Source organism: Dasypus novemcinctus, chromosome 11 (assembly GCF_030445035.2).
Source record: "Dasypus novemcinctus isolate mDasNov1 chromosome 11, mDasNov1.1.hap2, whole genome shotgun sequence".
NCBI classification, from domain to species: Eukaryota; Metazoa; Chordata; class Mammalia; order Cingulata; family Dasypodidae; genus Dasypus; species Dasypus novemcinctus.
The window spans coordinates 75,690,164-75,703,989 of record NC_080683.1 but is presented as its reverse complement, the minus strand read 5'-3'; the positions used below and the strand labels follow the sequence as shown (position 1 = coordinate 75,703,989).

Genomic DNA, 13,826 nt, shown 5'->3' with positions numbered 1-13,826 from the left:
TATATATTATTGTGTTCTAGACCTTTGCAAGTTTAAGCATGTTATTTTGATATGATTGAAGGCCAGTGAGAAATAATAAAAGGCTCTGATTAAACCAATAACGTCTTTTGATATACTACTATTCATTTATAGTAAATCACAGTACCTCATATACAATTGAAAAATAATTTCATGGTATCCACCATCAAGGGAGGTGCTGTATTTAAATGATAGTGTTTTATAATTACCGTATTATGTGTTCAAATGGTGCTTCTAAAATTTTGAGTGCTTTTAGAAGTTTGTTAGTTTTTAAAATAATATTACCATGCTTATTTTAAATTTTTGTTTTATAATATTATGAATGAATACTTTGCTTAAAATTTAAACATTTATCTTTCTATTTAACACATTTTTTCCTTGTATAAGAAATAAATTTAGGAGGAGATTCACAGGCCATTTGATCTCTTTACTAAAAGAAAACCAGATGGAATCCTGTATTCTGCTTGACACTATTATAAATAAAATGTTCAGCTAAAAATGTGAGAAGCGACTGTCACCATAATCAGTTAATGTGCTGTTTCTAGTTGCAGAAGAGTAAGGTATCTTTAGAATTGTAAGGAGCCATGTCAGATTTATGCACAAAAGGAGAGTTTATGATATAGTAATAGGCGTGATGTGCATATTTTAACCTTCATTAGTTGCTTCAAGTGCTTTTCAGTATTGCTTGCTGAGTGTTATTTTTCCAGTTGTTTCTACTATCATTAGGATAGATAACAAAGCTGTTTATAACTTTGTATTCATCTTTGACTTTCATAATATAAATGATAGTAGATGGTTTTGATAAAAAGATATGGAGGTAAAGAAGAGAAGAAAATTGTTTCAGATGATTATCAGCCATATCCTAAACTTTATTTCTTTCAGTTTCAAATTGGTAAATCGCTTAAAACTAACTAAATTCAAAGTACTTTTCACCACAATATTTTAGCATTATAATCGTGAAAGCAATAGTGTTATATGACGAACCCTCATAATTATCTATAAAGGCTTAGGAATTTTGCAAAATTTTAAAAAATTACATATCTTACATTGTGTAAACAAGAACTTAATTATATACATATAGTTTTATATCTTAATAAAATTATTTTTATACTAAGTTGAAATATACATTTAGTAACCATTTAGTATTTCTCAGTGTGTTATTTAATGTTTTTTAACTAGTTTTTAATTTTACATTTATCATAAAAAATCCTTCGAGATTTCTTAGAGTTTTATTCAGAAACTCATCATATGGTCCAACTGTCTTGGAAGAACATGAGAAAATAGTGTACATGCCACATTTGATTTAAAATAATAGCTTTGGCCAGAACTCAGTCCAAAATACAATGAAAAATTATTGGGAGGTTTTTAGGCAAAGGGAGTGTTTTTTAAATCATTAATGGGAATAAATTACCTTGTGATCATCTCGTCTTCCTTTCTGTAAATCCTAAGAGTTCCCAAATTTTAAAGTGTTTATTTTATTGAAGCAAAAAATGAAATCATCATCATTTCCAGTATGCATGCCACTTTTCATCCCCACCAAATTCATAGTAATAAATGTTAAGCAGTGAGATACAGGCTGGGTAACATGCTACTACTTTGGGTTAGTTACCTCACCTTTTTGGATTGAATTTTTCTCTTTTAATAGTAAAACTGAGACCCTTTCTTTATTATTATTTTCCAGTTACTTAGAGAAGTGTTTCTGTAGAAGAATATCTATCCCTCTACATATACATTACAGAAACAGTGTGTTTTCTTAGGTTTCATCCATATATCCCATTTGACATTCTCCCAGTAGCGTTATGACGACTTTGAGAATTACACAGGAAAGCTTATAGTTTATAGAATGAAATAGGAGGGAAACAGCCTGAAGAACAGACCTCTCAAGGAAGAGCAGAGGGAAGAACTTTAAAATTATTCTAAACTATCTATAACTAACTACTGTATTTCCCTTAAAGGTGCTGTTTTTTAAAAACCTGTTCTTTGGAAGTTAGTATACTGAAAGTATTCTGTACGTATTTTATAATTGTGCTATGCTTGTTTCTTATGGATTGTTATGTGTTAGATACTTGTTGTTTCTGCCTTGTAGTTAGTCTGAAGGAAGAAAAGATGCATTTTAATTATATAAACTTGGTGATTCAAAAATGTGTAATTGTGTCATCTGATATTTTTCATGTTTCAAAAATGTTTAAGGTGCAGCAGTTGAATAACATGGATGAGGTATGTTATGAAAGTGTTTTGAAGCAAGTAAAAGCTGGACACCAGGTACGCTTATCTTATTTTATCCTGTTTTTAGAGCAGGGGTTCTTAACAAGGGGTCCATAAGCTTGAATTGAAATTCAGAAACACATTATTCTTGTGGGGACGTGTTGGGGCAGGTGTGATATATTTATTAAATAATACACAGTATAGTGTGGACTTAGTAAGGGTTCCATGGTTTTCGCCTGACTGACACAGGGGGCCACAGAACAAAAAAGGTTCAGAAACCCTGTTTTAGAGAGTCCTTAATGATGAAAATAATCCTTTTTAGTCTCTTCACTTAAGAAATCTTTCTTGAATTCTTAGACAATGACTTGAAGATCTTATTTCTTAATAATTTTTAGCCTAATGGGTAACTTTTTGAGCCATGAAAATATTAATAGATAACATTTATTATCCTAATACTGATAAGTTATACTATATTTCATTTGCCATTTCTGTTAAATAGAGTAGGATTTTACCATTAATATTTGTTTCCTGTAACCTTTAAAAAAATCACCAACATACAACATATCTCAAAATCTTAATTTGTGTTTTTCTTACATAAATGTGAAAATTGTCAATGTTATATTATTCTTACTGTTTTTATGAAGTAGTACCAGTTGAAATGTTATGTAATAGAGTTTTTGCCATTTGTTACGGTGTTGGGATGTTAAGCAGTATTATTTTTAAACTCTCCCATGCCCAAAATCTTTCATTTGAAATTGTTAAAGAAAGACTGGAATGATAATAAGTGCCTAAATAAAACTTAATCATTGCTCAATTGTTTATGGTTTTTGAATCACTTTATTTTATTGTGAGATTTTTTTCCCCCATTGTAGCCTTTTATGACATTGCATAAAATTACATAAAATGAAGTATTCTGGCCTTTTAATTTTTATACTCTTTTTAAGAGCAGTGGAATTATTTTTTTCCAGACAAATCTTGCTTGGAATCTCAGTAAATAAAATATATAAAAGATGAATTGGACTTGAAAGCATAGAGCACTGCCTACTAAGTATCTCTGAGTTATTTTGCCCCTTTGTGGGAAACAGTTTTAAAATCAGATTTCTAACTAATCTCAAGAGAGTGTGCTTGGTTTTAAAAATAAAAGGAAAAGAAATCATCATTTCAAATTGTGTAATAATATAATAGTGGCTAACCTTTCATAGTGCTCAGTGAATGCCTAAAACTTTGCTGTGGTTATTCTACATTTATTTATGTTACTAAATTATTACAGCAACCTATGAGGCAGGTACTATTATTAGGCTCATTTGACAGATGAAAAAATTGAGGTCTGTGCAAAGAAAAGTAATGTGTTCAAGGTCATTTCCACTAATGCACTTACAAATCCAGGCCTTGTGACAGTAGTCTCTACTAACCATTGTGCCCTATCACCTTATTTGCATTTCTTTTTCATTACTGCTCTTCTTTGACCCTCACTTCAAGACTGTTTGATGGGTTGTGTAATTTATCGTTTACAGATAAAGAAATGGAAAAGACCAATATTCTTTGTTTAAATCAACATACAAAATACTGCATATCCAGTATTTTTTCTAGGTCGGGGGGGCGGCAAAGTTTTTCTGTAAAGGGCCAGATTTTTAAGATTTGTGGGCCTTACCATCTCTGTAGCAGCTACTTAACATTGTCATTGTAGCACAAAAGCAGCCATGGGCAATACATAAACAAATGTGCATGGCTATGTTCCAGTAAAACTTTGATTTATAAAAACATGCAGCGGCTGGATTTGACTTGTCAGCCACAGTTTGTCAATCTCTGCCTCCTGAGACTTAAATTGCTGTGAAGATCTGATGCTCCCCAAAACTGCTTTCTAGAAAAACCTTCAAAAGCATTTCAAAGAAAACTCTAAAAGAAAGACTAATAGATATGTAATATCCTGTGTAGCCCCTCCCATGCTTATACCACCTTTGCAGAAGAGCAGCATAAATTCAATATAATTAGCTGGATGTTCTTACCACTATAAACATTTATTTCCAATTTTTATATGGCAGAAGATATAACCTATATTGTTAGCTAAGGAATGTAGCTTTGGAGTCTGTAAACACTACCTTTATATGCTATATAAAATTAGTTCTGGAAATATTTCATTTGTTTCTCTATTTAATTTTGTACCATGACTTAATACCATTTTATTTCAGAATTTTAAATTGTGGTGGTATTTCTTCCATCAAAAGAAAACGTTTACTAATTTATGATAGATTTCATTATAAATGAGCAACCTTAAGGATTTTTTTCTCTTTTTAAATAATGGAAATTAAATCATAAATACTTTACTGTGGTACATACATGTTTTATATTTTGACTGTAGTTAGGAAGGTAATATCATTTCTTGCATTACCTTTTATACCTTTTATAATTGAACAGGCTTGTAAGAAATTACCAAAAACAAAACTTTTAAGAAACTGCTTATAGGAATGTTATTGTATTATCCCTAGAATTAAAGAATTTAAAGGTAATCACTCTTTCATCACAATTAATAACTAAGTAAGTAGATACTTGCTATAATACTGTGGGACATAAGATTACTTATCGCCATGGTAAATCACTTATTTAAGGTAAAAAAAGGAATATGTTTTGTGAACTCTTTTTTAATGAGACAGAGATAAATACAGATATGCATATATAAACATGCACAGTTGTGAATACTAACTAATATAAGTAAAATGCTTAGTAATTCCATAACTGCCGGTACTACAGCTTTTTTGAGGCCTTAGAAACTACTGGTCCCTCAAGTTTGTAGGATTATAGCCTTTCTTGTGCTATCTATAATTGTTCTTTAAATATATTTATTATACTAATCTAGCCTTTTTCATATAATCTTAATTTTTTTTTTTTAATGATGTACCGGGGGGCTGGGCATTGAACCCGGGACCTCGTATGTGGTAAGTCAGCAGTCAACCAATGAGCCACGTTGGCTCCCCTGAATTGTTTTTTTTTCATTTGTTTTGCTTGGTGTTTGTTTTATTTTGTTTTAGGAGGCATTGGAACCGAACTCGGAGCCTCCCATGTGGAAAGCAGGCACTCAACCACTTGAGCCACATCCATTTCCTAATACTAATTTTAGAATATTTCTTTATGAAATAAAATGAAGCCTTATCCCTAAATATTAAGAAAAGTAGTACTTGTATTTTCTGTTATAGTTGGGTAAAAATCTGAATAAATGCTGTAATTTAAGGGATTCTAGGATGACTATCTCTACTTCTTTTTCTGGCATAGTTCCTCACTGGTAGAGAGGCTAAAATGTCCCCATTAGATCATGATTTATAAATTTCAGATACGACTAGGGGAGTGTGGTCAGTTGAGATAAATAATGGCCTGCCCCTTCATTCTTAGGGTGAATTAGTTCAACGTATTACCTTTCATAATGAAAGCTGATTGAGAGCATGCATTTGTAATAATAAATTCTGAAAAGACAGAGTTGGCATGGAGGGCTAGGTGCACAGCACTGGTTCCCTGTTTAAAAAGGGAGACTTGAATGGATACCCAGAGAATACTTCAAGTGACCAGGGACTGGCTGCTTTAGGGAATGAGGAACCTAGGAGTGAGGAGTGCCCACAGCCGAGAGAGAATTTGGAAAGAAACACACCATGTATGCTTGTGTGTGTGTGTGTGTGTGTGTCTGATGGCATCATGATTGCCAGCCTTATAAGGAGGTGTGGCCTCCAAGTTATCTCCTTTCCCTACACTATTGTCTGATTGAAAATGCTGTGTGGATTATTTATTGTGTAATGTATAATTCAATTTTGAAAGCATCTTTGACATACTTTTGAATCCAAGGTCCCATCTAGATCTGTATTCAAGTACCCATCTCTGCATAGGAATTAGAAGGGGATAACTCTACACTTTATTTAGGCTGTGCTCTCTGGAGCAAAGTTTAAGCTTCAGTTCTCAAAGTTTCTGTTTTTGAATAATTAGTGATGATATTTGTTTCTTTTCTATAATAGTAGAACTTTCTTAAGTTTTCTATAAATATCTTCATATTTCCTTTACTTTTTAAATTATAAAAATAGCAGTATTTAGGGAAATTTTCATAATTCCACTCATTTCTCCACTTTAACATATATTGTAATTTTTGTACATTTCTTTCTAGTCTTTTATCCATTTGCACTTATAGCTTTTAATTTTGTTCATTCAAACTTACTTTCGATTACTCATTATAATGTATTAATAAGTATAACTATAGTGTATATTGAGTTTTATGTTCATTCTTTTCTTTAATGAATGGAAATTTCTCAGTGTTTCTACTTGCTTGTCACAATTTTAATGTCTGTAAGAAGGAAAACGGATTATTTATTCAGTTCTAAATTTCAGACACCTTGTAAGTCTCTTTGGACTTTTTATTTTCCCAATCTCCTAACATAAGCATTATTATCTTCCTTTTGTTAAAAGAGAAATGAGCCTAAGACATTTCTTGAAGACCTTACCACTTCAAACTCAAGCAGTTTTACAAGGTCATACAGCTAGAAAAGGAGGACAACAAGATATAAATCCAGGTCTTTGTGTTGCCAAAGCCCACATCATCTTCAGAATTTTATAAAATGCCCCTTTGCCATTAAGTGGACATTGGCTGCACTCCATTATTGAGTGCTTTAAATGTTTGTAATTCTCTGTCATTAATGATAGTACTGCTTCAGTGATCATCATTCTGCCTGTTGTTATTTTTTCTGTTAAGAGCTTTACTTAGGATAAATTCCCTTAAGTATAATGATGGCACAAATGGCCACATTTATGTAGTCTGGACGCATGACCCTCTAATGCATTCTGAATAGGTTATAATGTTTCGTTGCCACATCAGACCAACATAGAATTGCACTTACACTGTATTCCTCTGAATAGTTTTTTTTTTTAAATCAATGTAGTGAGCTATAAAGGTATAATGTGATATATTTGTCTTTTTTTTTTTCAGTCTTAGGCATGTAAGACAGAGTAGTGTCATGTCACTGAAATTTATCTTAATTGGCAAGTATGAGGTAATATCTGCATACTTTATTAAGGTACTACATACCTTCTTGCTTTGGTTTGGTGTTCACTTAAGTTTCAGTTAGAAACTGAGCTATTTCCTTGGACAAGTGGATGTGGCTCAAGCAGTTGAATGCCCACCTTCCACATGGGAGGTCTTGGGTTCGGTTCCTGGTGCAACCTAAAGGAAATAGACAATGAGCAGACAAGGGGGGAAAAAAAGAGAGAGCTATTTTCCCCTGCATTTTTGCTTCTTGCTGTGATCCTGTATTCTCTGACCTTTATTTAGACTCTTTTTTAATTCAGTCTATTCTTTATTTTTTTAATTACCTTTTTTTAAAGTTAATAGATCATATAAAACATTACATTAAAAAACAAGAGGTCCCTGTATACCCCATCCCCACCCCCCCATCAATTTTTTTTAATTGTATTTTTTTGAGGATACATAGATCACAAAATATGTTACATTCAAAAAATATAAGAGGTTCCCATATGCCCCACACCCCTCCTCACCCCACTCACCCCACATCAACAACCTCTTTCATCATTGTGGCACATTCATTGCACTTTGAATATACTTTGGAACAAGCACTGCTGCACCACATGGATAATAGTTTACATTGTAGTTTACACTCTCCCCCAATATTCAGTGGGTTATGGCAGGATATATAATTTCCAGCATCTGTCCCTTCAATATCATTCAGGACAGCTCCAAGTCCCAAAAATGCCCCCACATCACATCCCTTCTTCCCCCTCCCTGTTCTCAGCAACTACCATGGCCACTTTCTCCACATCAATGCTATAGTTTCTTCCATTACTAGTCACAGTAGTTCTATAGTAGAATATCAGTAAGTCCATTCTAATCCATATTTTATTCCTCCATCCTGTGGACCCTGGGATGGTGATGGCCACTCCACCTCTATATTGAGAAGGGGCTTAGATTCCACATGGATGATGGGTGCAATTCTCCTACTTGCAGTTGTAGGCACTCTCAGTTCACTGGTGTGGTGGTTAGCCATCTTCACCTCCCTGTTAGCTGACCTGGATAAGTCTAATGAACCAGAGGGTAGGAGTTACAACACTACTGAGGCTCAGGACCCAGCTGGTACATGAATAGTCTAGCGATTCAAGTCTCCTGAGTACCCACCAACCCTAGCACCAAACACAGGTTCAGTAAAAGTGATAGAAGAGGCATGTGTAGAAAGGTCACATCCGAGTCCAACTCCATCACACTCAGGAACACAAATTCCAAAGTATTGCCCACTGACATGGCACTGAACTCCAGAGCAATCCGCCATGACTAGAGAACTCATGGGTTTCCATAGCCCTCCAGAGAACCAGTACCTGGGGTTGTATCTACTTCGACTGTCTCTGGGGTCCTGCTGAGGCGTGTGTAAACGCAACCCCTCTGATGACCTCCCGACTCTTTTTTGAAGATCTTTTGCCATATACAATCATTTGTCTTTGCCATTTCCCCCTTTTATTCAAGGTGGAAAAGCAGTTTTTAAGACATGATCCTACATGTAGGCTGAGATATTCTGCTGATCTGAGTTGACCCTTTTATTCAAGGTCTCTTTCTAGTTGCATCACCAGTTAGTGATTGGTAGTAATCCCTTGGCACCAGGGAGGCTCATCCCTGGGAGTCATGTCCCATTTAGGTAATGCATTTACATGCTGAGTTTGGCTTAGAGAGTGTCCACATTTGAGCAACATGGAGGCTCTCAGGAGGTAACTCTTAGGCACCCTGCAGTTCTAGGCCTAGTTCACATTTCAGGCACACAGGCTCATAAGCATGGTCTTCAGTATCAGGGGCTCATCATTGGACCATCCTTCTTTGTTGGTCTTTGCCATTGCACTTGGGGGATTGTTGCTGTTGTATTGGGGAATGTGATAGAGCTCCCCTCAGTTGTCATTTGTAACTGTAACTATTATGAAAATACCCAACATATATCTGAACATTTTTATTTACCCTATATACATGCCCTGGAGAACTCCCTCCCAACCATGTACCCTCCCCCCATCAATAACACCCCACACCAATGTTCCTCCCCTGCCACAGTCTATTCTTTATTAATCCTCTTTTAAACCACATTTTAAAAAGTACAATTACTCATTTAAATCTTGGGCACATCAAATAGAAAAAATCAGGGAAAGCTGGCCTCAGAGGATTATAGGAAGATGGAGTAGGAAGCTCCAGGAACCAGTACCCCACCAGAACAATTATTAGGCAATCAGGAACTACTTTGAAATTCTGGAATCTGGTAGAACATTGTGCAGCATCCAGGGAAGAGCAGGAGAAAGAGGCTGCTAAATGGGGCTAAAAACTGGAGAATTTCACTCACTATGCAGCAGCTACCCTTGCCTATCCTCCAGCCTAATGGCAGGCAGTGGTAAGGTCTTCAAGCCTGGGTTCTGGTGCAGCTTGCTAATACTAGGGTGAGATATAAAGGTCTTGTTCCCAAAGATCCAGTGATCTTTGATCCGTTCATTGATCACTGTTTTTAATCAGTTAATTCATATTGCTGGGGCCTTACTCTGAGCATGGCCACTATTTCACCCTGCCTCAGTTAAAGGCAGCAAAGGAGTCTTATAGATAATACCCTTCCTCAACTATGGAAAACAGTTGAAGGACTGCATTTACTGAGAGAGTGAAGAATCAAGAAAATGCAATTTCAGAGAGCCATAGGAGAAGCTCCTGGCATCCTTGCTGGTGCCGCCTTTTTCTAAACCCCACCCCCTCACATACACACACACCCTAACCACAGCAGTAAGGAGCAGGCCAGTACTCCATTTATGGGTCAGTGGCCTCCTGGCTGTGGACGACCTAGGAACGACCTAGGAAAGACCTAGGAAACCCCTTTCTGAGTTGTCGCCCCCTCACAGAATTTTCCCTCCAGGCAAAAACAGCTTGGGACAGGAAGAGCGGTATAAGACACAAATGAGTCATGTGCATGGGGCAGAGGCTTACATGCTTAAAGTCTTGCAGTGAAGCACCCCCCAGAAAAAGAAGTTCTCTTTTCTAGAGAGTAGAGGGAGCATTCAAATTCCTTTAAACATAGGGATTCCTGAGGCTACTAGCAAGCAAGCACAAGCCCAGGTTAAGACACAGGCTCAGAAAAGATGGGTACGACCCTGCACTTTGCAGTCACTTGTGCTAACCTTCTTGGTAGAAGGGCTGAACTCTGAAGGAGGCGACTAGCCAACCTAAAGCCAATGTACAAGACTGAGAGGTATTTTTACATTGATTTCGTTTTGTTAACTCCTGGCATTCAAGAAAACCTGTCGTATCAGTAGCTGGAAACAAACTCAAGAAACAGACATCTTAGGGAATACATTCCAGATTTAATATTTTAAAATATTTAAATGTACAGTGTGCAAAAAAAAGATTTCAAGATAAAGAAACAGGAAATATGGCCCATCCAAAGGAAGAGGATAAAAAAAAAGCGTCAATGAAGAAGACAAGACTGTGGATATATAAGACAAAGACTTTTGAGAAATGATCTTTGATGTGCTCAAGGAGATGAAGGAAAATACAGAGAAAGAACTAAAGGATATCAGGAAAACAACAAATGAACAATATGAGAATCTCAATAAAGAAATACAAATTTTCAAAATAACCAAACAGAACTTTTGGAGTTAAAGACCACAATAACTGAATTTAAAAATTCCCAAAAGGGTTTCAACAGCAAATTGGAGCTGGCATGGGGAAAAATTAGTGAATTCAAAGACAAAACAAGTGGCAGCCTTTGTGAAGGCTCTCAGTACACCACGTCCAGCAGCACCACCAAGATGCCCAAGAGGAAGGTCAGCTCAGCCGAAGCAGTGGGGAAGGAGGAGCCCAAGAGGAGGTCGACAAGGCTGTCTGCTAAGCCGGCTCCTGTGAAAGTGGAGAAGCCAAAAAAGGCAGTGGGAAAGGATAAACCTTTAGACAAAAAAGCGCAACCAAAAGGAAAAGGGGGAGCAAAGGAAAAACAAGCTGAAGTGGCTAACCAAGAAACTAAAGATTTACCTGCAGAAAATGGAGAAACTAAAAATGAGGAGAGTCCAACCTCTGATGATGCAGGAGAGAAAGAAGCCAAGTCTAGTTAATACCATGTACCGTGTTTTATCGGTGGTCCCTCTTTCTCCTGTCTTGTATAATCCAGAGGAATTTTTTTATCAGCTATTTTATAAATGCAACTTTTTAGTAGATCTAGAAGAAACATTTTAAGAAGGCGATTGGAATCCCACTTCACCCCATTTTTTTAAGTGTAAATGCTTTTTTAAAGAGGGAAAATCATTTGCTGGTTGTTTATTTTTGGTACAACCAGAAAAACTGGCACATTGAATTATGGGAGATTTTGACTGACTTGGGTATCAACTTAACATTCCTGCAGGTGGCAAATTTTATACCCTTTAATACAATACATACTAAATGGTGATTTAGAATCAAAGTTACACATTTGTGTTTAACATTTTAAATTACTTCTGTTCCCATGTTTTTTAGTAGACATGTTTATTAAAACCACTCCCTGATTTTGGCTCTCCCTGGCAGAACTCTGTAACATCCTTGGTCGTGGTCATCCAGTTTTTGTAATAACTTTGTTATGTGCTGTAAAAGCTTGGAAATGTGAGTATGTAGTGTGTATGGTATTGTGAATACGTGGGACTTAAAGATGTAACAGTTTATCAACATTTGAAAATATTCGTACTTGATATCCTCTTAAGAAAAATTTGCTTTCAAATTTTAAGCTGGAAAGTCACTGGAATAACTAGAAAAACAACTACATGTTTTCAGGGTTTTGGTACATACATTAAGAATTTTGTACAAATTGTTCATAATGTCTGTGCTGATATTCAAAACAACCAATAAAATCTCAATTATGAAAGAAAAAAAAAACAAAACAAAGATAAAACAGTTGAAATGAACCAGGCTGAGAAGTAGAAAGAAAAAAAAATTATATAAAGTGAAAATAGGATAAGAGACTTATGGGACATCATTAAACCCACCAATATACACATTGTGGGAGGACGAAGGAGGAAACAAAGGAGCTGAAGGAATATTCAAAGAAATAATTACAGAAAATTTTCCAAATTTAGCAAATGTGTGAATATGCACCTCCAATAAGCCAGCAAAACCAAACAGGATAAACTTTAAGAGAATTGTGCTCAGACACATGGTGGTCAAACACTGTCAAATGCAAAGGACAAGAAGAGAGTACAGAAAGCTGCAAGAAAAAGGCAACATGTTACATACTAGGGAGACCCAATTAGATCAAGTACAGATTTCTCATCAGAAACCATGGAGACATCTGACAGTGGGTTGGAATGCTTAAAGTGCTGAGAGAAAACAATTCGAGAATCAAAAATTTTATATTCAGTGAGATTTTCTTTCAAAAATGAGGGCAAGATTAAGACATTCCCAGATAAACAAAAACTGAAAGTGTTCATAACTGCTAGACCTGCCCTAGAAGCAATGCTAAAGGGAGTCCTTCAGACTGAAAGGAAAGAATACTAGATAGTTGATCAAAGCGGCATAAAGAAATATAGTTGTCTGGTAAAGGTACCCATACAGGTTACTATAAATGCCAGTATCATTGTATTGTATTTTTTATGTGTAACTCCACTTATTCTTTTTTTAGATTCAGTTTATTTTGTTTTTTATCTTGTTTTTTATTTTTTAAAGAAACTTTAGATTCCATAAATGTTACATAAAAAATATAGGGGATTTCCATATGCCCTGTTTCCTCTCCTTCCCACACTTTTCCACATTAACAACTTCTTTCATTAGTGTGGTACATATGTTACAATTGATGAATACATATTGAAGCAATGCTACTAACCATGAAATGTAGTTTATATTATAATTTACACTCTTTCCCACTTACAGGTTTCCACTTATTATTTTTTACAGGTGGTAAAATTCAAATGCATGAAAAGAAATGATAAACCTATGGTTTTGGGCATAAAATGCACAAAGATAACAAGTACAGAAAAGATGTGGGGACAGGGGTATAGGAACAGTATATTTGTATACTATTGGAGTTAAGTTAGTATCCAAAAACAGGCTTGTTTTATATTTAGGATGTTAAAATTTTACCCCATCATAACCACAAAGAAAATATATGAAAAATGTATTGAGATAGAAATGAGAAAGGGATTCAGTATGGTTGAGACAGTTTGAAGCAGGGTGGACCCCAGAACTTCATGTCCTTTGAGCTAATTCCTGTGTCTTCCAACCTTTTGTAGCCCGGACCTTTTGATTAAATTACTTTGGTTAAGGGCCTTTAACTACATTGTGTGACTTAGGGTGGGTTTTAATGCTCTTGTTGGAATCCTTTATAAATGGAAGAAACAGAGAGAAAAACTCCTAGAGCTGAGAGCAAGAGCCAGTGGCAGCAAGAAGCTGAAAGCAACGGAACCTGAAGGAGAAGGCAGAGACCAGCAGATACCCCCATTGTGTCCTGCTTTGTACCTGATTACCCAGAGTTGCTAAAACAGAATTTGATATCAGGAAAGTGAGGTGCTACTATGCAAATAATAAAAATGTGGGAACATTTCTCTAAATGGGTAAGGGGAAGATTCAGGGAAAATTGTGAGATGCTTAATTGAAA

General features: G+C 35.5%; 1 protein-coding gene across 1 annotated transcript in view; it reads left to right on the top strand.

The window, feature by feature from the left end:
• The window catches only part of ASCC3 (activating signal cointegrator 1 complex subunit 3), a 465,644-nt gene that overhangs the window by 234,092 nt on the left and 217,726 nt on the right, over positions 1 to 13,826 (top strand). Inside the window, exon 13 of the mRNA XM_058307189.2 lies at positions 2,209 to 2,280. Coding sequence (XP_058163172.1) covers positions 2,209 to 2,280 — 72 coding nt within the window. The remainder of the gene's footprint in view (positions 1 to 2,208; positions 2,281 to 13,826) is intronic.